The 22,296-nt window shown below is 43.1% G+C and overlaps 1 protein-coding gene across 1 annotated transcript; it reads left to right on the forward strand.

Moving 5' to 3' along the window:
- The first annotated feature begins 1,639 nt into the window (after window positions 1-1,639).
- On the forward strand, window positions 1,640-13,646 carry TBX22 (T-box transcription factor 22). Its single transcript, XM_075940783.2, has 8 exons — window positions 1,640-2,196; window positions 2,852-3,005; window positions 3,848-3,949; window positions 4,980-5,154; window positions 6,123-6,287; window positions 7,076-7,140; window positions 7,416-7,501; window positions 12,182-13,646. Exons 1-8 carry the CDS (start codon window positions 2,031-2,033, stop codon window positions 12,790-12,792), a joined length of 1,524 nt encoding a protein of 507 aa, XP_075796898.1. The 5' UTR covers window positions 1,640-2,030; the 3' UTR covers window positions 12,793-13,646.
- Window positions 13,647-22,296: the final 8,650 nt, after the last annotated feature.

Genomic DNA, 22,296 nt, shown 5'->3' on the forward strand with positions numbered 1-22,296 from the left:
GAGTGCGCGCGCTGCAGCTCCCGGACAGTGCCCCAGGTCCAGCTGGAGCTCAGGTGCCAGGTGCCCGGCTGGAAAGTGGCTTCTGCCCCCTCCCCCGCCCAAACGCCTCCGTGCAGGTCGCTGGCAAAGGCCGGATCGCTCTGTCTGCCGGGGCAGGTTATTTCCATCGCCCGGAGCCTGGCGTTGGGGAGAGGGTCCTGTTCAAACACGCGGCGCGTCCTTGTCCGGCGGCTCGTTGTGCCTGGCTTCTAAGAAGGTGTGTGCCGGTGTATCAGACGCACAGACACCGCGGCAGAGTTGTCATCTGATGAAACTAAAAATAGTGAAATCCCATCTCAGCATCCTTAACCACACGAGACCAGACCGTTCTTACCTACCACCGCCCGGATCCGGGAGGTTTGTTCAATGAATGGCTGTAAAAGCGCTTTGAGATCCCGGAATGAAAGTGGCTAGTGCACTGCAGAAATTGGATTTATATAAATAGGAGGATTCGGATTAAAGGCAGAATATAAATCCTACTCTTTGGTTTGGTTTTAAAATTAAGGCTCTTTACGAATCAGTTGCTGATTTTGTGATATTTATTATAACATATATTGGCCGAACTATAAACAGTGGTATCCAATCTCTACTTTCCATAACAGTTCACATATTCTCAATACATGACATAGCATTTTTATCTTGGATTAGGATAAAAGAGCCATACTCTGATCCTCAAGGAGTGAATTGCAATGCGTTTAAATTGGTTAGCAAGGCTAAACCCAGGTTATTCCCCTTTCTGTCACATGTTTAGCGGGATGGAGGTTGTATTAAGGCGCTGTGCAATAACATTTCCGAGCAAGAAGATAGTTGTAATACTTGGAAACTCAGTCACTAGAATTCGTGAAATCGTTCCAAAGACGAGGAACCGTCCCCTCGGCTGGCTCCGGCTTTGCAGGGCTCAGGTTGTATTTTTGTCCCTCTGGAAATGGGGGAATGTCTGTTCCGACAATTGGTAACTTTGTTCTATTTTATTATCCCTGTCTCTGCAGCTCTGTGTTGTAGCGTTGCCTGGGGTCCACGGACATCTGCAACACCGCGACGTTATTCCAATTAGTAATTTAAATGAAGCATTTGAATTTTTTTTATTCCTCCCCTCCCCATTAATCTGCTGCGGGCGGCAATGCAGTGTCCCTGTCCCGCCTTGGAAGCCGATACGTGTAAATGTTACATCCTCGATGCTGTTAAAAGTCCTTCGTCTTGCTCTTACTGGCACACCCCAAGGAGTCCCCTGCACCTGGGAGAAGTTTGGCTCGCTGTGCTTTCAAAGCAAACAAGACGTTGGTTTGCTTTAATAGCCCCGTTTGGGTTTCAGGGGAGGGGAGGCAGGGCAGCTTAAGTGAATCACACACGTTGTGTCTTAATTGGGGTAGCAAAAGCCTAGAGAGATTTTTGCTGGTTCTGGTTAAACATTATTTGCACTTTTGTTGGAAAAGTGGCCCCTAGCGTGCAATTATGTCACATTTCTTTGGCTTTTACAATTGAATGCAGAACAGTAACCTCTTTGATTTATCCTAGACGGGGCAGACTCCCATTTTCCCCCACTTCCTCCCCCCTCTTTTCTTACCCCCCTTTTTTCTGTAGCCCTAGGAACTGTCACTCAGTGTTTTTTACGCTCTCAACAATTTCCAAAACAAACAGTGGTGGCTGCAGCCGTCTATTGATTCAGTTGGATGCAACAGTATCTCTCTCGCGCGGCTGCTCCCCAATCGGAGCGACTCCGTTTGCCAGCGAGGGCAGGTCTGTTCCCTAAAAATTCCTCCCCTCGCCAATCTCGCAGAGCCAGCGGGAGGAATAAATCGAGGGATTTAACCTGACGCGGGTGCCCACATGCAGGATGCGGAAGGAGTGCGAGGGAAGGGCTGTCAGGGGGAACCTTACGGCTCCTGCCCGCGGGGGCTTTTAGTTCTGTTTTAGGAGCCTGGGGGATTTCCTCTCCATTTTTAAAGGACCAGGCTTGAAGTTCCGCCCTGGGGGATCCTCGCTTCGCCGGGATGGCTCTCAGCTCCCGAGCTCACGCCTTCTCTGTTGAAGCCCTAGTGGGGAAATCCGCGAAGAGGAAACTGCCCGATTTGAGAGACGAGAAACAAGAGCCCCGCACAGAGAAGGGCGAGGAGGCCGGGACTGGCTGCAGAGCGAGAGAGAAAAGCCAGGAACCTGGTTCGTACCCCGCGTTTTTGCTCTTTAAATAGCGGCGGACGGGAGCTGGGCGCAGCGCTAAACGCCTCCCGCACACCCGCAACAAGGGCTCCAATTCCGCAGTTAGTCTCCGAGCTAGGCCACGGGGGGAGAGCTTCAGGAGCCTGTTTAGATCTATGCAGACCAACTGGGGGACCCGTGTGACTCCCGCACACTATCTGAGCCGCACCCGCCGGCCAGACCGACAGATTTAAGACACAGACCGAAGAACCTGCCCGGTTGTTTGACTAAATTCCCCGGACGCCCTGTGTCACCTGGGCGGGTTCCCGTTGCTGTCGCAAGCCGGTAGCAAGAGAAGAGAGCGCAGCCCTCAGCTCCGGTTTGGGTTTGACAGCGAAGGGTTTGTGCCAGCTGCCCCGGAAAGGAACCTTTCCTTTCCCATCCCCGGGCCCGGTTAATCTCCAGGCGCTCGCAGCGGACGGAGGCTTAGTCTAGATGTAGAGTAATCCGAAATAGTCTGTATAATTGATTAAATATTTCACGCCTGCAGCGGCCCTGCCCGGGGTGGGGGTTCCGCAGGCCAACTCCGGGACCAGGGAGGGGGCATTTCTGTGCACGCGGAGAACTTGTTCTTAACGGGAACCGTGTAAATGTTTCTCATTTCTGTTCATGGCAGAAAAGAGGCCGAAAGCAGACGCGTCGGCTTCTTTCTCGGCGAGTGCCGAGGGCCGAGAAGCGAAGGAGGACGTCCAAGTGGAACTGCAAGGGTCTGAACTCTGGAAAAGGTTTCATGAGATCGGCACGGAAATGATTATCACCAAAGCTGGCAGGTACGGCAGGGCCAGCCAAGCCGTGGGCCCGTGGGTCTGGATGCAAGCTATGAGCGATAGTCGTAGGACGTCTTGTGGCCCAGGGAAACCCAGGTTCTGAAAAACGTGGGTTGTGCTTTCGATCGCTCGTGCTAAAGCTTCAGACGCGCCGGGAAGCTCAGCAGAGAGCACCGTCAGATATGAAACTTTTAACACAATCCATTTGTTAAAGCCATTTGGCAACGGGACCAGAACTAAACCATTAGGAAAGCGCGTACAAAGCGGAGTAGCGTGCAGTCATGTATGTTAAATGCGATAGTTGTCTAGAACCTCTTCATACTTAATGTTCAAAACGGTCTCATGCAGCCCATCATTGATAGGTGTTTTCTTTTATATAGTTTATTCATGCCGGGTATTAGCCATATCGATATGAAAATTACAAATATTAACCACAAATGCGGGTGTTTATCCTACTGTTAGAAACCAGGGCCAGAGGAATTGTTTTAATACAGCGATCATTTTTTCATTCATACACCTTAATATTTCCCGTCTAGTAAATCTTACTGTAAGGGTTTATATACAGCTAAATGCCCCTTATCTCTGCTAACACCCTCGCATAACAGATATGTAACTGCTCACGTTTTGGGCTGTGTTTTGCTCTTAGAGCGACAACCACACGGATACAGAGGGTCTCACTCCCCGTATTTTCCGTGCAATCCCATTTCCCATTTCTCGAAAGTGATTATGTAATAAAAAAAATCTTGTTTTACTTTTAAAATGCGAGCTTTGTCCTTGAAACTCCCCCCTTGTGACCAGCATCAACCCGAGCCGGGCGACTAACGGGCTCCTTTCTACATCCGCAGGAGAATGTTTCCCTCTGTCAGGGTGAAAGTGAAGGGCCTGGAGCCAGTGAAACAATATTACATCGCAATTGACGTGGTCCCTGTGGACTCCAAAAGATACAGGTAAAGAAACGGATTCGCCAGATGCCGCGGTGCGTTTTACGGCGAAAACAAACCAGCCCAGACCCTGCACGGTCCTTAGAGGAACTAGCAGGCTACCCGCGCCAGCGAAGGGCCCCACCACCTGCCCGCGGTCGCTGCTTAGAGGGAGCGGAATAAAAGAGGAGCCCCGCTCACAAATAGCTGAGCCCCCTCCGAGCTCCCCCGTTTCGATGACACTCGCTAGTGCCCAGCGCCAGCGGCGGCTCTGCAGGGTTTCCCCGCCAAGGGCGTCTCGGAGCTGGGGCCTCGCAGGCCCGAACGGGGCTTTGCCTGCCGGTGTTCCCGTGTCCATCCCCGGGCGCGCACACCCGGGCAGGGCAAAGCGTCCACTCCCAGGCCTGGAGCCCAGGGGATGCCGGGGGGCAGCTCGGCGGGTCCGTGCGGCTCGCCCCGCAGTCCCCGACCGGCCCTGGCTCCCGAGTGACAATGGCTGTTCCTGGGCTACAGAGATTCAGGGTCAGAGCGGGGCGCGAGAGCGCAAAGGACACAACCCGCAGCCTTGCCCGGGGCACGCACCGGCGCAATCCGCCCGCGGGGACTGGCGGTGCAAGGGACCTAGCGCTGCCCGGGGCTGCGGGCCGGCCGGCGGGCCCCAGCTACTCGCCGCCAGCGCCAGGCGCTGAACGGGCTGGGATCCCGCACCCAGGAAGGAAAAGAGGGGAGCCGGGTAACCCCGCCCCCACCACATGCCAAGGCGGAGGCCGGGAGCAGCCGGACACTCCGGCCTCGCTGTTGTGACTCGCAGCCCCGCAGAAACGCGTTTGTTTGAGCGGCCGAGCGTGTGGATACGCGGAGCGCCCGCGGGGGCAGCGCCTCCTTGCGCTGCTTCGGCGGCCTCCCCTGCCTCGCCCCGCGATGCAAACACAAGCCAGCCCCGCCGGGCCCCTGCTTGCTGCCCCTTTCCGGCGGCAGCCTCCGACCCTGCCTGGGCCTGGCTGCAGGAGCCGGGCCCTGCAACTGCCCGGTGACCCGGCTGTGCCCTCCCTTGCAGGTACGTCTACCACAGCTCCCAGTGGATGGTGGCTGGGAACACGGACCACTCCTGCATAACGCCCAGGCTCTACATCCACCCCGATTCCCCCTGCTCGGGAGAGACCTGGATGAGGCAAATCATCAGCTTCGACAGGGTGAAACTCACCAACAATGAGATGGACGACAAGGGGCATGTAGGTGTGGACTTTGCCCGGTCCCGTCTGGCACGCCGGGGTGCGGGGGCAGCCCTCGGAAGACGAAAACCTGCTGCCTCCCTCCCCCGCCCCTTAGCCTTCTGCTCTTGTGCGGCCTCCCGGGTGGATGCAGCCGCGTTCCGGCTCTGCCCCCTGCTTCTTTCCCATGCACAGCCCGGTACTGTGGTACCGGCGCCTGCAGCGCTTGGGGAGGGAGACCTAAGCCAGGGCTTCAGCTGCCCTGGAGAGCACCGCCACTCGGCCCGGTGCCTTTCTCTCGCTGCCCCCGGGCCTCCCTAGCCCCTGGGATCCCCTTTCCGGTCACGAGCTGCCAGAGCAGCTGAGGAACGAGGGGGCGGCCAAGACCCCAAGGGCGCAAAGCGCTTTTCAGGCGAGTCAGATGGCGGCCTCGCAGGACCAGTGGCCACAAGCACATGCCTGGGGCCTGTTAGTGCCAGCGCCTGCAGCCAGGAGGAAGGGGCTGGGATCTCGGCACACAGAGGCTCGCCTCGCTGTGCAGCCCTCCCCAGCCAGCGCCTAACCCTGCCCGCCGGGGGGGGGGGGAGTAGGGACTGTCCCTCACTGCGCTGCAAACGCTTCCGCGGGCCCCAGTGCCCACCCGAGACAGGCGTGGGGGAGGGGAGGGACTATACAACGTTGCCCCGGGCACTGTGGGCAGCCCGGGAGCGCGGTTTGCGGGGGCGCTCGGGGCGCGCCCCTTTGGCAGAGCTGCGGGGCGCGGGAGGAAGGACCGCCAGGGAGCCGGGGCGGGGGCTGTGTGGCTGCTACAGGGCTTACAAACCAAAGCAAACGGGGCTTTAGCAGAATGGACTTCCCGGCTCGCGCCAGAGGCGAGCGCACATCGATGTTTGAAGGCAGCTCAGAGCTGGCGCAGGCGGAGCAGCATTTCCTGCAGACAGACCCAGGGGGGCAGGTGCTCACCCCCCCCCTTTTCTTGTCATTGGCAGATTATTCTGCAGTCCATGCACAAGTACAAGCCCAGAGTGCACGTCATTGCTCAGGACTCCAGGTTCGACCTGTCCCAGATCCAGTCTCTGCCAGCGGAAGGGGTTCAAACGTTTTCATTCAAAGAAACCGAATTCACCACTGTCACGGCTTATCAAAACCAGCAGGTAACGCGCAGCAGGCGCGCGCCCGCGCTTTGTCGCCGCGCGGCCCGGCCGGGTTCCCGGGAGACAGCGCGCGGCTGGAACCGCGCACTTGGAACTTGGCGCTTGGATTCATTTTGAGCACGTGGCATGGCCGCGTGCTGGGCTGTCCCCCGGGCTGCGTGCACCGGCTCGGGCGAGGGCTACAACTTCAGTGAGACCCCTGGGGACTTGTACTCCCCAGGGACTTGATTGCAATCCTGACCATACTTCATAACTCTGCTTAGAAAAGGCCTGATGCTGAGAGGTGCTGAGTCCTAGTCCGATTTACTTCAGCACCTGGAGGATCTGGCCCTGCTCTCACCGGGGCACTCTAGTGTCAGAGCACTAGGGGGGACAGGTTTATACAACTTCTGGAAATGATGGAATTAAAAGAGCACAAAGGGCAGCAAGATAAAATAAATAGAAGGGGAGTTTGGGAAATATAAAAGGGAAAGGAATTTAATCTGCCTGGGAATAAGGAATTATCATCATCATTCTTTAATAGGTGTTGCTCCAAAGTACATAGCAGGGAAGGGATATTTATAATAGAAGCAATTGCCATATTTGGGTCAGATTTTGTCCTGACCTTCCTCTGAAGTTAACTGGGCAATCTGCTGGATTCAGAAGAACAGATTTTAATATAAACAGTATAATTCAATATAACAATCAGCAGAAGTGATGTATGCTTGTTACATATTTTTAATCCTACTTTCATCTGGCTGTATTTACTCAATACAATTATTTCCTTATTGTAACTTTTAAATCTGTAGATTACCAAACTGAAAATAGACAGGAATCCCTTTGCTAAAGGATTTAGAGATCCTGGGAGAAACAGGTAATTGTTATAAACTGTCAATCACAGTCTGTGCATTCTTATGTGTGTAAAAAGATATATGCTCTATTTCTTTCCACTTTGAATTTACTATTTTAATTTTAGATTTGAAATGACTTTGTTAACTACCTGGAAAGAAAGAAAAGAGAGAATCCTTTAGAATATTTATGTAATCTTTTCTTGTGTAAGAGATCTAGTAAAGCAGTAAGACAGTAAATTCACAGATTTAATTCTGCAAGAACCAAGTAAATAATTGAATCCCAAATTCTGCTTTACAGGGGAGTTCTGGATGGACTTTTGGAAACATATCCATGGAGGCCACCACTTACTCTGGATTTTAAGACTTATGCTTCAGAAACCCATGGTGAGTTTTGAATCTTCAAGTGGTCTCTAAGGAGACGTCTACACAGCAACATTATTTTGAAATAACTAATATTATTTCGAAATAACTTAGTCCATGTCTACACAGCAGGCAGTTATTTTGAAATAATGTTGAAATATTGCCAAGCTGGAGGACTTCTTTTTCCAACTCCTGTAACTTTCATTGTATGAGGCGTAAGGGAAGTTAGAGGAAGAATGGTCTGTTTCGAAATAAGTGCTGTATAGATGCTCCCATTTTCAGAATAAGTTATTTCAAAATAAGCTACGCAATTGATGTAGCACAGTAGCTTATTTCGAGTTAAACCCTGCTGTGTAGACACACCCTAAGGTGTAAACAAAACATTAGTCATTAACCAGAAATAATCTAACCATTCTGCATGCATGAAATGCCATTAGCAGATACCATTCTAGGTGATGGCACAGTGTTGAAAGGATTAGAATTACAATTAGAATTTACTAACTTTGTTTTTTCCTGATGTTTATGGTTAATAACAACTACCTAACTGATTGTTTCTGAGAGCAAGAATATTTTAACATTAACTCTTCATTGATTTTCAAATCAAATGACATTGAAAATAAGCAAATATCTAAAAAAAAAGGACAAAAATAAATATACTAAATAAATAATAACAACTTGTTTGGGACAGCTGCCTCAGGCCCTGACTCTGCAAAGAGCTCTGGCCAGGGGGATTCTTATGCCATTTTAGTAGGGTTCCATATAAATGCAAAAGTCCATCCTCTTGGATCTTATTGTAGTTTTGGAGCCATGAAGACCATGTATCTCCTTGTATTTTATCTGGTAACTAAGGGCCATTTTGAGATGTTTTATTAATTCCATCCTATTTGAACATCTGGAAGTAGGGAGTTTCAGTGAAGGAGCTTTTCCTATAAAAATCCTTCTTTCCACTGATCTAATACAGGTTGAGTCCCACCTTTTTGTGTGTGAAGTTTGTATTCTTTTCATGATAATGTGTCAAATAGTTAATTCTTTAGTGCTGCAGTAATTTTAGCATTGTGTATATACTTAAAGATTTTAATGAGTGCACATATTAAATCTAAAATATGAATAAGTACAATAAAATAAATATTACAAAGAGAAAATGAGTAGATATTAACTTTGACATTCTATGGTTCTAATTCCCCTACCTTATGCAAGAATGACTCCTATAGAAATCAGTGTTAAGAGTATGAAGCTTGCCCCTGGAACATTTTGGTAGTGCTTTAATGTACACAAACCACTGAACTGAAGTTGAGAGTTCTAAAACAGGATTCACACTTATAGCTTGTATGAAAAAATAGCATTCTGCTGTTTGGGTGGATATTTAGAATACTTTTGTTATTTTGCTATCTTGTCACAAATCCATAAATCTATTGTGACTGTCCATTCCTTTCCAGAAAACTTTCTTGAAATACGATCATGATAATATCTACTTATATCTTCTGGTTTTCTACTCTTCATTTTTCTATAAACAAAATCAAATGCTTAAATAATAAAAAAGATTGTATAATATCTATAAATTATGAATAATAAGGAATATTTAACTGCTGCAATGTTGCAAATAAATGTTGGAAGGTTTTTCAAATAAAAATTATCTCTGTTGAGATATTAGTTTGGAGCCCAGTCCTACAGATTTTTCAGAGGCAAAATGTCCAATGGAAGTTTTGCTAAAAGAATGACTGCTCATAGAGCCAGATGAAAAATTGTGACTCTTATATTGGAAAACATTTTTTCTGAAAAGACCATGCTTACCAATTTAACACAGTCATTTACCTTATGAAAAATTTGAAGATCTCTATATTGTAGCATATACATCCCACATTATCTGAAAAGGTGAACAGTTCCTATTTTATGATATCAAGAGCGCAAAAAACCCACATAGACATAGAAACTAAACATATAAATACCATACAGAATTAATAATGGTGTGGGATGTTATAAAAGTGTTATAAGCATGCATTTCATATGGCTGCTTTTACACACAAGTGGCCTTAAACAAAAGATAACTAACACTGTTCATACATATGTAATGTTAGAAATAGTCCTAGAGGAGATGGATTAGTGGACAGAGTGCAGGCAAGATGGTAAAAGGTGCTTGATGAAAATCATTTGTCACATAGATTTCATGGTTTTTATTGTTTTTCTTAATGGCCAGTTTCTGGAACTCAAGTGAATATACCAGAATCTCATATTTCATTTAAATAAAAACAAGTTTCTAGATACCATGATTGTGGAAAAAAGCTTGAAAAAACAAATTCTAAGAGCTCAAAATCTAGAAGGCAAATGATTTATTTTAAAAACCTGTGATTTTTTTTAGACATGGCTTTTTGCATCCAACTGACTTTTGAACACTTGGTCTGATAAAATTGATATCACCTTCACTTATATGAAATAGGAGCATACACATGCACTACGACACCTATGCACATGATTTGAATTCAATGGCAATAAGATCAGGTCTAAATATTTGTACTGCAAAGAAAGTTAAGTTGAACCCATGAAAACTTTTTTTAGAGATTTGTTGTGGAGACTTGCTATTTTCTGCTTGCATTTCTAAAACACTGACAATGAGTCCATTAGCTGCTCCTAAATAAGCCTGCATTTTTTTTGTTAGTAATTTTAGGGGTTTTGAGAACACGACAAGGCTATTAAGTTTAAACATACCTGCATATATCTGTCTGAACTGAAGAACAGCTTATGGATGAGCAAGAATTTTCAAATTCCAAAAGTTACTCGACCTACCAAGAAACAGTGCACAACTGATAGTGACAGAGAGAAAGAGTTTGGAAAAATTAATGCCATAGATGCTGAAAAATTCTCAGCAACGGTCTTTTGATGGTACCTAATAAAATGCAAAAACAGATTAGTAGTATTATTTTATTTCTTTCCCACCCCACAAAATCCAAAGATCATTTTAAGGAGCTTTTTAAGGAGTATTTTAAATTTATAATAATACTCTATACACTACCCTAGTTAGCTGCATTGGGTCTACTTGTGCAAGTAGTAATGATCTTGCCATCACAATATATTCTTACATTGCTTAAGTTGACTGTAAAACACTTTAGCATTAAATAAGAATTAGGGAGGAGAGGAGGAGAATAGGTCCTTTTCATTGCCTGTTCCCTCTCTCATTGAAATCAATATTGAAACAGAAATTGACATCATTGTGAAAAAGATGAAGCTCTTAATGTGCAATATGTACCATAGTTCCTCCAAATACATACATAGTCTGCTGTTCATCTGAGAACAAGAATAGTTTCTACATTACATCACTTCTTAAACCTTCACATTATATCAGTCTCATATACTGACAGAAAAAAAGGATAGAATTTCAAAAAATCCCTCACAGACAAATACACATAAAGCCTGACCAGATCATGTCTTGCATACATGACTTTGAATTATAGTGTAAATGAAGAAATATTCTAAACATGTCACAAACATTTTTACAAATTTGACCAAAGGCAACTGAGAATATTTGGGGGTTTTCTTTCACGACAGCATCAATACCATGTAAATAATTTAGAAAAAAAGTAGATCCAAACTTTTGTGATATAAGATGCAATGCAGTGGTGCTAATGCATCTGCAAGAGAAGAATGGGGCTTTTAAATTAGACCATCTTAAAATAGGATCAGTTTAGCAACAGAAATACACATTGTTCTGCATCATTTCACTGTCAAAGCAATCATCTCCCTTTAGTTTTTACCCTAGAACTTACATAGGAGAAGCTGAAAACTTGTGAACAATGATGTTACATGCCAGTAACCTAATAAGAATGTAAACCTGTAAAATAAGTTGATGCTGTTTTTCTAATAAATGTATGAAAGCACTCATTGATCCATTTCAGAAAATAGGATGTCAAATTGCAAAGTACATTTAAAGTTGTTTGAGAAACAGCGATTAAGAATATTTTATAAACTGCAGTGAAAATGAAATAAAATGAGTCAATTCCTGTAATCAGGGGTTCAAGGCAAATTTTCCATCAATGCTGAATAAGAAGTATTTTATTATTATTATTATTATTATTATTAATTATTATTATTATTATTATTATTTATTATTTATTTATATGCCTGGAAAACTGCTGGAAATCATGAGGAAAATGTTACAGTGTTTGTTTATAAATAAAATATAGGAATCAGTTTTACAGAGAAGCCTGATTCAACAAGGAATTTTTGCATGTGTGTGTTTCAAAGCCCAAGTAGTTCCAATCAAGTTATTGAGACTAAAAAAAAGGGAAAAAAGAAAAAAAAGTAAAAATGTTAGTGATATAATAGGATATACACCATGTTGCTAAAACTGTTAAAATATGTACATATATATGTCAAGACAATATAATTGTAATGTCTTATTGTAAGTGACCCAACTAGCAATAAATACAATCTTTCCCTGTTCCCACCATAAAAAAATTAATGGGCTTAGCCACATGCTTACAAACATGACTACCTTGCTGAACTGGGGTCTAAACAACAAAGGTGTGAGGCATAACTTATGGATGAATCTTGCCATAGTCCATGCAGAAACTCTCCCTCTGGAGTCAATAGGTATTTAGATGAAAATTACAAAAGGCTATATTGACTTCTGTGTGGTCAAGATTCCACCCATAATTCTTATTTGTAAACATCCAATAGCATCATTTTAATGACTTTTGCTTTAATTTTTAGATGGGAGTTCTGGTTCTTCTCCTGCAACCTCCAGTGGTGGGACGCCATCTCCTCTGAATTCCTTGCTTTCTCCATCTTGCTCACCTCCTACATTTCACTTGTCAGCGAGCAGCATTGGAATGTCATGCCCTGAAACATATCTACATAATCTCAACTTGCCCCTTTACTACAAGATTTGCCCTACAAGCCTTTTGAGACAACAGTCACTTGTATTTCCAAGTCATGAAAAACTGGGAGGCACCAACCCACATGTTTTACACCACTTCATGGTGGATGTGCCTGGGCTGTCTTCCCTTGGCATAACAAATCTGAAAAATGGTAAATCTGAAGATTTAACTGGGCAGTGTCTACAAGTATCCAACTCTGCTAATCAAATGGTGTATGGATTACATGCATCTGGAAACATTTTCCCATCAAGTCCCACTGCTCGGGAAGCTCTTAATTGTTCTTTACATTCTCCATATGGCTTGTATGGTTATAACTTTTCTATGCCATCTAGACTGATGAACGCAGCGAGCCATTTCAAAGTGAATGACAGCATTCCGACTTCTTTTAGAGATGGCAGATGTAATCATTCTAACTGGCACTCAGCAATTAACCATTGCCTCTAATGGAACCATATAACATTTCTAACGCAATGACATGTAAGCAAGTCTTTTCTTCAATCATTCCCAAAGGTTTGCTGATTATTGTACATACCGTGCTTCATAGTAGAAGATTGACCTGCCTTGATTTTTAACTTTTCATATGCAACTGTGTTGTAAGCAATGTTCTGAGCATGGGAGACAACAAAATATCCAAGAACAGAGAAATGCCGTTTGGTAAGAGTTATTTATGCAAGGTTCATAGCATAGGTGGAAACTTTACATTCATTCTTTTAATGTTTGCACTCTGTAGCAGGAATGAACCTCAGTATTAAGGAGCAATTAAGTATGATAAATATGCAGTACTTTAAACATTATTTTTATGAAACTGTTTATCTAACTTCACTTGTAGTTACTTTGAAGATGAAGGGCTAGCTTCTGCTCATTGTACTTGAGTTGTCCCATTCATGATAATGGGATTATTTGAGGCCCTAATTCAGCAAATCATACCTATTCAGCTATGAGATTAAGCCCATATTTCAAAGTTATTGACTTGATGGGGCTTGCTGACTCAGGACCCACGTGATCCAGCTTTAGCAGGATTTGCTCCCAGATGTAACCATGTAATGTTGAATGAAGCAAAGACTGACCATAAGGCCAAGAGCTTGATTCTTCCTGGCGTGGGATGGTGGGAAAAGTGTCTGATCAGAGGGGGGTACAAAAAGCCTTCTTGTCCCTGTGCCCCTACGTAGCACAGTCTGCTCATTGTGCTTCCATAGAATCATAGAACCATAGAGCTGGAAGAGACCTTAGAAGGTCATCAAGTCCAGCCCGCTGCTCTAGGCAGGACCAATCCCAATTAAATCAACCTGGCCAGGGCTCTGTCAAGCCGAGACTTAAACACCTCTAGGGATAGAGACTCCACTACGTCCCTAGGTAACCCATTCCAGTGCTTCACCACCCTCCTAGTGAAATAATTTTTCCTAGTATCCAACCTGGACCTCTCCCACCACAACTTGAGACCATTGTTCCTTGTTCTGCCATCCATCACTGCTGTGAACAGCCTTCCTCCAGCCTCTTTGGAACCTCCCTTCATGAAGTTGAAGGCTGCTATCAAATCCCCCCTCACTCTTTTCTTCTGCAGACTAAATAGACCCAGCTCCTTCAGCCTCTCCTCGTAGGTCATATGCTCCAGCTCCCTAATCATTTTGGTTGCCTTCTGCTGGGCCCTCTCCAATGCATCTACATCCTTCCTGTAATTGGGGGCCCAGAACTGGACACAATACTCCAGATGTGGCCTCACCAGAGCCAAGTAAAGAGGAATAATCACATCTCTGGACCGACTGGCAATTCTCCTCTTAATGCAACCTAATATTCCATTAGCCTTCTTGGCTACAAGGGCACACTGTTGACTCATGTCCAGCTTCTCATCCACTGTAATTCCCAGGTCCTTTTCTACAGAACTGCTACTTAGCCGGTTGGTCCCCAGCTTGTAACAATGCTTGGGATTCTTCTGTCCCAAGTGCAGGTCTCTACACTTGTCCTTGTTGAACCTCATCAGAATTCTTTTGGCCCAGTCCTCCAATTTGTCTAAGTCACTCTGGATTCTATCTCTTCCCTCCAGCGTGTGTACCTCTCCCCCTAGCTTAGTGTCATCAGCAAACTTGCTGAGGGTACAATCCATCCCCTCATCCAGGTCATTAATAAAGATATTGAACAAAACTGGTCCCAGAACTGATCCTTGGGGCACTCTGCTAGAAACTGACCGCCATCCTGACATCGAGCCTTTGATCACTACCCACTTGGCCCGGCCTTCCAGCCAGCTTTCTATCCATCTTACAGTCCATTTATCCAATCCACATTTCCTTAACTTGCTGGCAAGAATATTGTGGGAGACCATATCAAAAGCCTTACTTAAAGTCAAGATCTATCACATTCACTGACTTCCCCATATCCACAGAGCCAGTTACTTCAGCACAGAAGCTAATCAGATTGGTCAGGCACAACTTGCCCTTCATGAAACCATGCTGACTATTCTTGATCACCTTTCCTTCTTCCAAGTGCTTCAAAATGGATTCCTTGAGGATCCCCTCCATGATTTTTCCAGGGACTGAGGTAAGACTGACCGGCCTATAGTTCCCTGGATTGTCCTTCTTCCCTTTTTTGACGATGGGCACTGCATTTGCCTTTTTCCAATCATCCGGGATCTCTCCTGATCTCCATGACTTTTCAAAGATAATGGCCAAAGGTTCGTCAATGCCATTTGCCAACTCTCTCAGTCCCCTTGGATGTATTAAGTCCAGACCCTAAGGACTGCACTAATTTGTGGTGAAAGTGGTACTAACCTGTCCCAAAGTAGGCAGGAAAGACAGGGCAGGGGCATGCCTTCCTTCACTTGGTCAGCGGCAATTTAAAGGGCTTGTGGCTCCTGCCACTGCTGCTGTGTAGTGCCCCAGAGACCCAGTACATTTTAAATCACTGACCCCAGGGAAACTGACTGCTTTGTTCCTCTCCCCCATCAGAGATCTTGAAAATAGTAATTGCAAGGCTGGATCAGACCCATGGTCCATCTAGTCCATTATCTTGTCTCTAGCAGTGGCCAGTACCTGGTGCTGCAGAGAAAGATATAAAAAAATTGACGGTAGGCAGATGTGGAGTAATTTGCTTCTCACAGAGATCTCATCCTGATCCCTAAGAGCTGGAGACTGAAAAACTCTGACGTGTGAGATTTTAATTCCTTCCCAAATTTTTTATTAACAGTGACTGTTCTAACTCCGAATAGTCTTGTTACCCATGTAAATAACCTCCATTCCCCCAAGGGCACAATGTGACACTAACAGTAATCCACAATTAGAGCTATGATATTTATTTTTGTTTATTTGTAGTATGTTCAGGCCCTTCCTGAAGTCAGTTGATTTGGACATCTAACTTGACATCTAATAGACATTTGCAGAGAATATTTGACTGTAATTAGCCAAGTTGTGTAATTAGAGAGAAAGAGAGCAAGAGCGAGAGAGAGTAATGAATTTCCAAACAGAAAAACAGCACTTCATCACAGTTACAGATGGATTTAAGAATGAAAAGTTATTGTCAAAATTCTGTTTTTACTCTCATTCATAAACTGTAGTAAATCAAGAACAAAACTAGAATAGCAGCTGTTTAAATGACAAAATTTAAAGATTTACTTTGATGGGACTTTGCTAAAATACATTTACATTCCTGAGTTTGGTGGCCTTAACATTTCCTGTCACCTATGCACACAGTTGCCATATATATAGGAAACAAGTGCATGGGGCATGAATAACTCAGTTAAATTAATACCAAAACAGTAATATGGGAATATGAGAATATCTACTTTCTAGGGTTTTTTTTTAGCAATGACTATTTTTTTTATTAAAACTGAACCATTGCAATGAAGCACTATTGATAACCAAATATCTTACAACCACCTTCACCCACAATCATGGGTGCTTTACTCATGTTAAATAGTTCCACTGAAAACAATGGACCAGATTTTGCACATTCATGTTACAGCAATCAGCATTGTGGATCATCATGAGAATAACTGGAACAAGACATGATTCTAAATCTTGACTATATTATTGGGGGAGCACAAGGAGGCTCTTCTGGACCAGTCATTTCTTTCTGGGTGGTTGCAAATAGTTTACCCCAAATTCCACTGTAACAGTAGTGATTAAATAAATGATTATAATCATAATAGATTTGAAGTTGTGGAACAAAATTGGTATTTGATAGCAGCCTTCAACTTCCTGAAGGGAGGTTCCAAAGAGGATGGAGAGAGGCTGTTCTCAGTGGTGACAGATGACAGAACAAGGAGCAATGGTCTCAAATTGTGGTGGGAGAGGTCCAGGTTGGATATTAGGAAAAACTATTTCACTAGGAGGGTGGTGAAGCACTGGAATGGGTTACCTAGGGAAGTAGTGGAGTCTCCATCCCTAGAGGTGTTTAAGTCTTGGCTTGACAAAACCCTGGCTGGGTTGATTTAGTTGGGATTGGTCCTGCCTAGAGCAGGGGGCTGAACTTGATGACCTTCTGAGGTCTTTTCCAGCTCTATGATTCTATGATTTGGCCACTTAAAATAATTGATTGAAACCTAAAATAATACATTTTTGGCACAGAAAAAGTATAATTTAAATCTCGATCAAAAAATTATATTTTTATTTCTTAGAGCTGAGTGAACAATTTATTTTTCCCATTCAGAGGTTGCATGTAAACAGATTATGATTTTTTCAAATGTTTTTGTTATTTGATTAACTTTTCTCCATTTTTTTACTTCTGAAATTAGCAGTCTAACAGTTGAGTTGTATTGTTTAGTTATGATCATTCATTCTTATAAGTTTTGGTGTATTGTTTATTGCTCCTGATTGTATATGGATAATTCAGGTTCCTGCTGTGAATACTAACAGAAAACAAATTTAAAATGACGTTTTCGTGGGTGAGTAAGCAGGCAAGCATAATGTTTGTATTCTTTGAACATTCCAGGAAAACTCAATCATGCAATTATTTGCAGAGAGCAAAAAAAGGAATGTAAGCATCTCTGAATCAATTGGTTAAAATGAATATTTATGGAACATTTTTGTTGTGTTCATGCAGCTTTATGTGGTGGTACAATCGTTGGAAAACTCTCAGTAACTGTAAGATACTTAAACTAAATTTGAATGTACATTTCATTCTGAACTGGCAACATCTAGTGTGAGACAAGCCTAATCCCCTTACTCCTTCTTAGAGTGTCTTCAGTGCTATAGCATGAGGAATTTGACCCACAGAATGAACATTCAGTGCAGTGAGCCAAACTTTGTTCTTGGCTATAAGTGTTGAACTCATTGGCTTTACCCTTCAGATCCAAGCCAAAGGAAAAAGTAGATTTGTTAGATTTATAAAGGCTATAACAACAGTAAAAATATGCCCTGTATCAAAAGGCAAGTAATGTAAAAGCAAAATTTTAGGATCTAGATGATGTGAATTTATTTTACTGTTTGTCCCTCTTTCCTTGCCCTCAGTTCTTAATTTTATCATTTCAAACACCAGTTTCTCTTCCATTGACCTCAAAGAGAGTTTTATATGGGAGCAGACTCAGGCTCATTCACTGACTCATGACATCATCCAAGGGGAGCGGAGCAGTCTCTACTGTCTACCTGGCTGTTATGGTGGTAGCACAGTAGAACATGGAAGGAATAAGGGCTGATCAGGAGCCCACTGAAGACAATCAAACCCCTCCCTCCCCCCATTGACTTCAGTGGCAGGCCTATGAATGGGTTTCACTGGTTCCAACTCCCTAGACCACAGGTATGAGGTAATTACAGAACCAGCCACTGGCATGAACAGCCATATCCAAAAAGGAATCAACACTCTGAGTGAAAGTGTCTGGAGAATAGTATGCACTTTATACATATTACAAAGATGAAGGAGAAAAGGCTTCTGACTGGCATGTTACTGAATTAGCAATTCAAGAACCATATGTAGTACATTTTAGCACACCCCTCTTGAACTGTTTCTAAATGTAATTCTGATATTAGTATTGTGGTAATTTGCAGATTTTGACTCACTGCTGAACAAGTGATTAATAAAGCTCAGAGGCATAGCCGTGTTAGTCTGTAACTTCAAAAACGAGTAGTCCTCTGGCACCTAAGGCCATGTCTACACTATGTGGAAAATGGATGCTGTGACAGTCAACCTTCTTGGATTTGATTTAGCTGGTACAGTATACTACAGTAGACTTGCTAAATCAAACTCAGAGGATGACTCCATTGGCTCTGGTACTCCTGCTCCTCATGAGGAGTAAGGGAAGCCAATGGGAGCATTTGCGCCCATTGACCTCCCGCTGTGTGGACAGAGTAGAAATGCGATTTAAGATGCGTTGACTCCAGATACATAGTTAACAAAGCTGAAGTTGCATATCTTAAGATGACCATCCACTGTAGTGTAGACTAGGCCTTAGGGTATGTCTACACCAGCCCCCTAGTTCAAACTAGGGTGGCTAATGTAGGCATTCGAACTTGCAAATGAGCCTGGGATTTAAATATCCCGGGCAGGCACCATTTTAAAATCCCCTTAGTTCGAACTGACTGCCCGCGGCTACATACGGCAGTCAGAAGTTAATCCGAACTAAGTCCTTAGTTCGGATTAACTGTTACTCCTCCTGCAATGAGGAGGTAGACATACCCTCAGGGTATGTCTACACTACCCCACTAGTTCGAACTAGCGGGGGTAATGTAGTCATCCGCAATTGCAAATGAAGCCCGGGATTTGAATTTCCCGGGCTTCATTTGCATGAAGCCGGCCGGTGCCATTTTTAAATGCCGGCTAGTTCGAACCCCGTGCCGCGCGGCTACACGCGGCACGGAGTAGCTAGTTCGGATTAGGCTTCTAATCCGAACTAGCTGTATTCCTCGTGGAATGAGGAGAACAGCTAGTTCGGATTAGGAAGCCTAATCCGAACTAGCTACTCCGTGCCACGTGTAGCCGCGCGGTACGGGGTTCGAACTAGCCGGCATTTAAAAATGGCGCCGGCCAGCTTCATGCAAATGAAGCCCGGGAAATTCAAATCCCGTGCTTCATTTGCAATTGCGGATGACTACATTACCCCCGCTAGTTCGAACTAGCGGGGTAGTGTAGACATACCCTTAGAGACTAACAAAAATATATATAGTATCATAAGCTTTCATGAGCAAAACCCATTTCTTCAGATGAACTTGAGTGGGTTTTGCCCACGAAATCTCATGATACTATACATATATTTTTGTTAGTCTCTAAGGTGCCAAGAAATACATAGAAAAGGCATGGAGGAGGGGATGCTTCATTTTGACCTTTATAATGTATGTAGGCATTATATCGGCAGAGAAGCTCTTCTAAAACCTAAGAAATGACCAGAGTGGAATAAATGAATAAAAGTTTTCAACCTGTGGCTACATAAGTCTCCTTAGGTGACAAAACTCTGGTTAAGCATTCCAAGTCTGATTTTCTTCTCTTTTACATAACATACAGCATTGGCTAGGTGAAATTGCTCTTGATTTATACTGGTATATATCAGAGGAGAATCAGGTCCTTTGATTTTAGAACTTATCCTTAATATTTTCCATTTCACTAACAGCACCAAAGCTATTTTATTCACATTTCACTGGGCTCTCCTGGTCTGTGGTGATTCTTTTTTAAGATTAACCAGTTTATGACATCAGCCTTGGGAACTCTGGCCTTATATCAATGAAAGTGCTTAGTGAAGTCCATTAGCATGGTGCATGCTGGGCTTACTGCATAGCTATTGGAAAGGATGTGATTTCGTATTATCCTCCAACTGTTCAGAGGCATTTCACAATCTGGTGTCCATGCACGTCTGAAAACCAGAATTCCAATCAGGCTACGAATAGCTAGTTAATCAGACAATATCTGTATGAAAAATATTGATAAATTGATAAACTTTTGATAAATTGGCAAAGTGTCAAGAGGAGTTAACAGACACATTTGTAATAGCTGTTATGGTATTTTTGCCAGAATTTTTAACACCATTGTATATATGGTTTTGCTTGTAATAGCAAAGCTATGTCCAAATGATAAATGATGGCTTACATGTTAACTTTTAGTCTTTTTAAAACTGCTACTAATGATAACTGACAGCACATGAGAAAATCAATCACCACCATTACTTAAAATATTCATAATATTGCATCTTTTAAAAAAATGTGCAAATGGGATGAAAGAAAGACAACTTCAGAAGGACCATATGTCCATATCATCAGGTACATTCTATATACGGTGCCAATGATGTTTATTACTTTAATATTATGTGGATATATGTGATGTGCAAAACCTCCAACTTTCTAGCCTTGATCAGTGAATTGAAAATAAACATAAAAATATTCTGTGTGTGAATTAAATATGGAGGGAGGGAAATACATAGCTCAAAAGCTCAAATTTATTCCACAATTAGAAATATTAACAATTCAACCTTAAACTCAAAGCTATTCAGAAATAGCTGATTATATTGCTAGTACTAAGGTAATAGAATTGACAATACTGGTTTTGTACTCCACTTTGGAATATGCTACATTTGTATTTAGAAACCTCTTCTTCAATGAGAAAAAATAACAATTGTATTTGTGATCCAATTGTAGTTCACCAGTTGATTTCAACCAGAATTTAATGTGTATATTGGCTATGTTAGAAATTATTCATATGTATCATTTAAACAGTGGTGGAAGTTGTTTTGATATATGTGCCTTAGTATATATTTAATCATCTGAGGTTTGGTCAGCAATTAGTAAATTTATGTTTATAAACCTGGGTTGGTTGGCAATACAAAATAGAACTAATAAATATATAAAACGTCTGAAACATATCTAGTATTAAATATATTTACATGTGGTTTGGGCCATTTCAGACATGCTGTTCCAATAAAGCTATAGAAAGGAAAAAGGATAGTATCACTTCCTCCAAAAGTTTCAAATGTTCATGTTTACAAATTTGAACTGCACATTCATATTTAAACATAGTCTATTGAGAACAGATGGCTATACAGTATTTACATGTTCTTTCTTCTTATACCATATACGAATACTATCTATATATCTATATATATAGATAGATATTAGAGCATGTCTGTGTGTCTGTCTGCAAGTCTGTTTGTTCAACAACCCCTCTGAAAGGCTATGTCTACACAAGGTTTTTATGCAAAAACCAGCGGAGCGCCCACACCTCACGTGCATTTTTGCACAAGTAAATTGGCAGAACAAAGGGCTTTTGCCAGTAGAGTTATTCCTCTCCCCATGATGAATAACTCCTTTTTGCACTATATCTCGTGCACAAAAAGGAAGGTGTGGACACTCCGCAGAGGTTTTTGCACAAGAAACCCCTATCGGTAAAAGCACAGGTGCTCTGATGGCCAGCTCTGTGAATGGCCATCAGAGATTTCTTGCACAAGAGTGTCCATGCAGTGTCCATCCCCAAGTATATAAATATATATAGCATCTTTCAGGTGCTTTGTCTTTCAAAGCACCTGAAAGATGTACTGACTATTTAAAAAAGTATGGATGAAAACCCAGCCCAATTAGGTCTCATTTAATTATTTTATTTTTGTTGTTGTATTGCAGTCATTTATTTGCCTAAGATATAACCTCATTTTTTATTTTCATTCAATATCAGTTTGAAGATGGTGTGTACTGACAAAGATAGTGATCAATAGTGATGCTTTTCACTCAAGAGAAGCAACAACTTTGCATGGTGCATATGGGAAATGGTGCTCTTATTCAAACATTGAGAAAAAGATACCCACAAAACAAAACAAAAAGCAGAGCAAAGCAAAACATTGTTATTTCACTTTTAAAATGACACTTGACTATTCAGACAATATATATTGTTTAAATTATTAATAATTATTTGTATTGTTCTAGTCATGGACCAGGATCTTAGGGTATGTCTACACTACCCCGCTAGTTCGAACTAGGAGGGTAATGTAGGCATACCGCACTTGCAAATGAAGCCCGGGATTTGAATTTCCCGGGATTCATTTGCATAAGC

This window comes from Pelodiscus sinensis, chromosome 13 (assembly GCF_052426305.1).
Source record: "Pelodiscus sinensis isolate ZL-2025 chromosome 13, ASM5242630v1, whole genome shotgun sequence".
Classification (NCBI taxonomy): domain Eukaryota; kingdom Metazoa; phylum Chordata; order Testudines; family Trionychidae; genus Pelodiscus; species Pelodiscus sinensis.

Bases quoted from the DNA above. Each gene is read 5' to 3' on its own strand.
- TBX22 (XM_075940783.2), top strand. From the start codon at position 2,031: ATGGCTCTCAGCTCCCGAGCTCACGCCTTCTCTGTTGAAGCCCTAGTG. The intron at 3,950-4,979 runs GTAAAGAAACGG...CCTCCCTTGCAG, and splicing joins GTGGACTCCAAAAGATACAG to GTACGTCTACCACAGCTCCC. The intron at 5,155-6,122 runs GTAGGTGTGGAC...TGTCATTGGCAG, and splicing joins AGATGGACGACAAGGGGCAT to ATTATTCTGCAGTCCATGCA.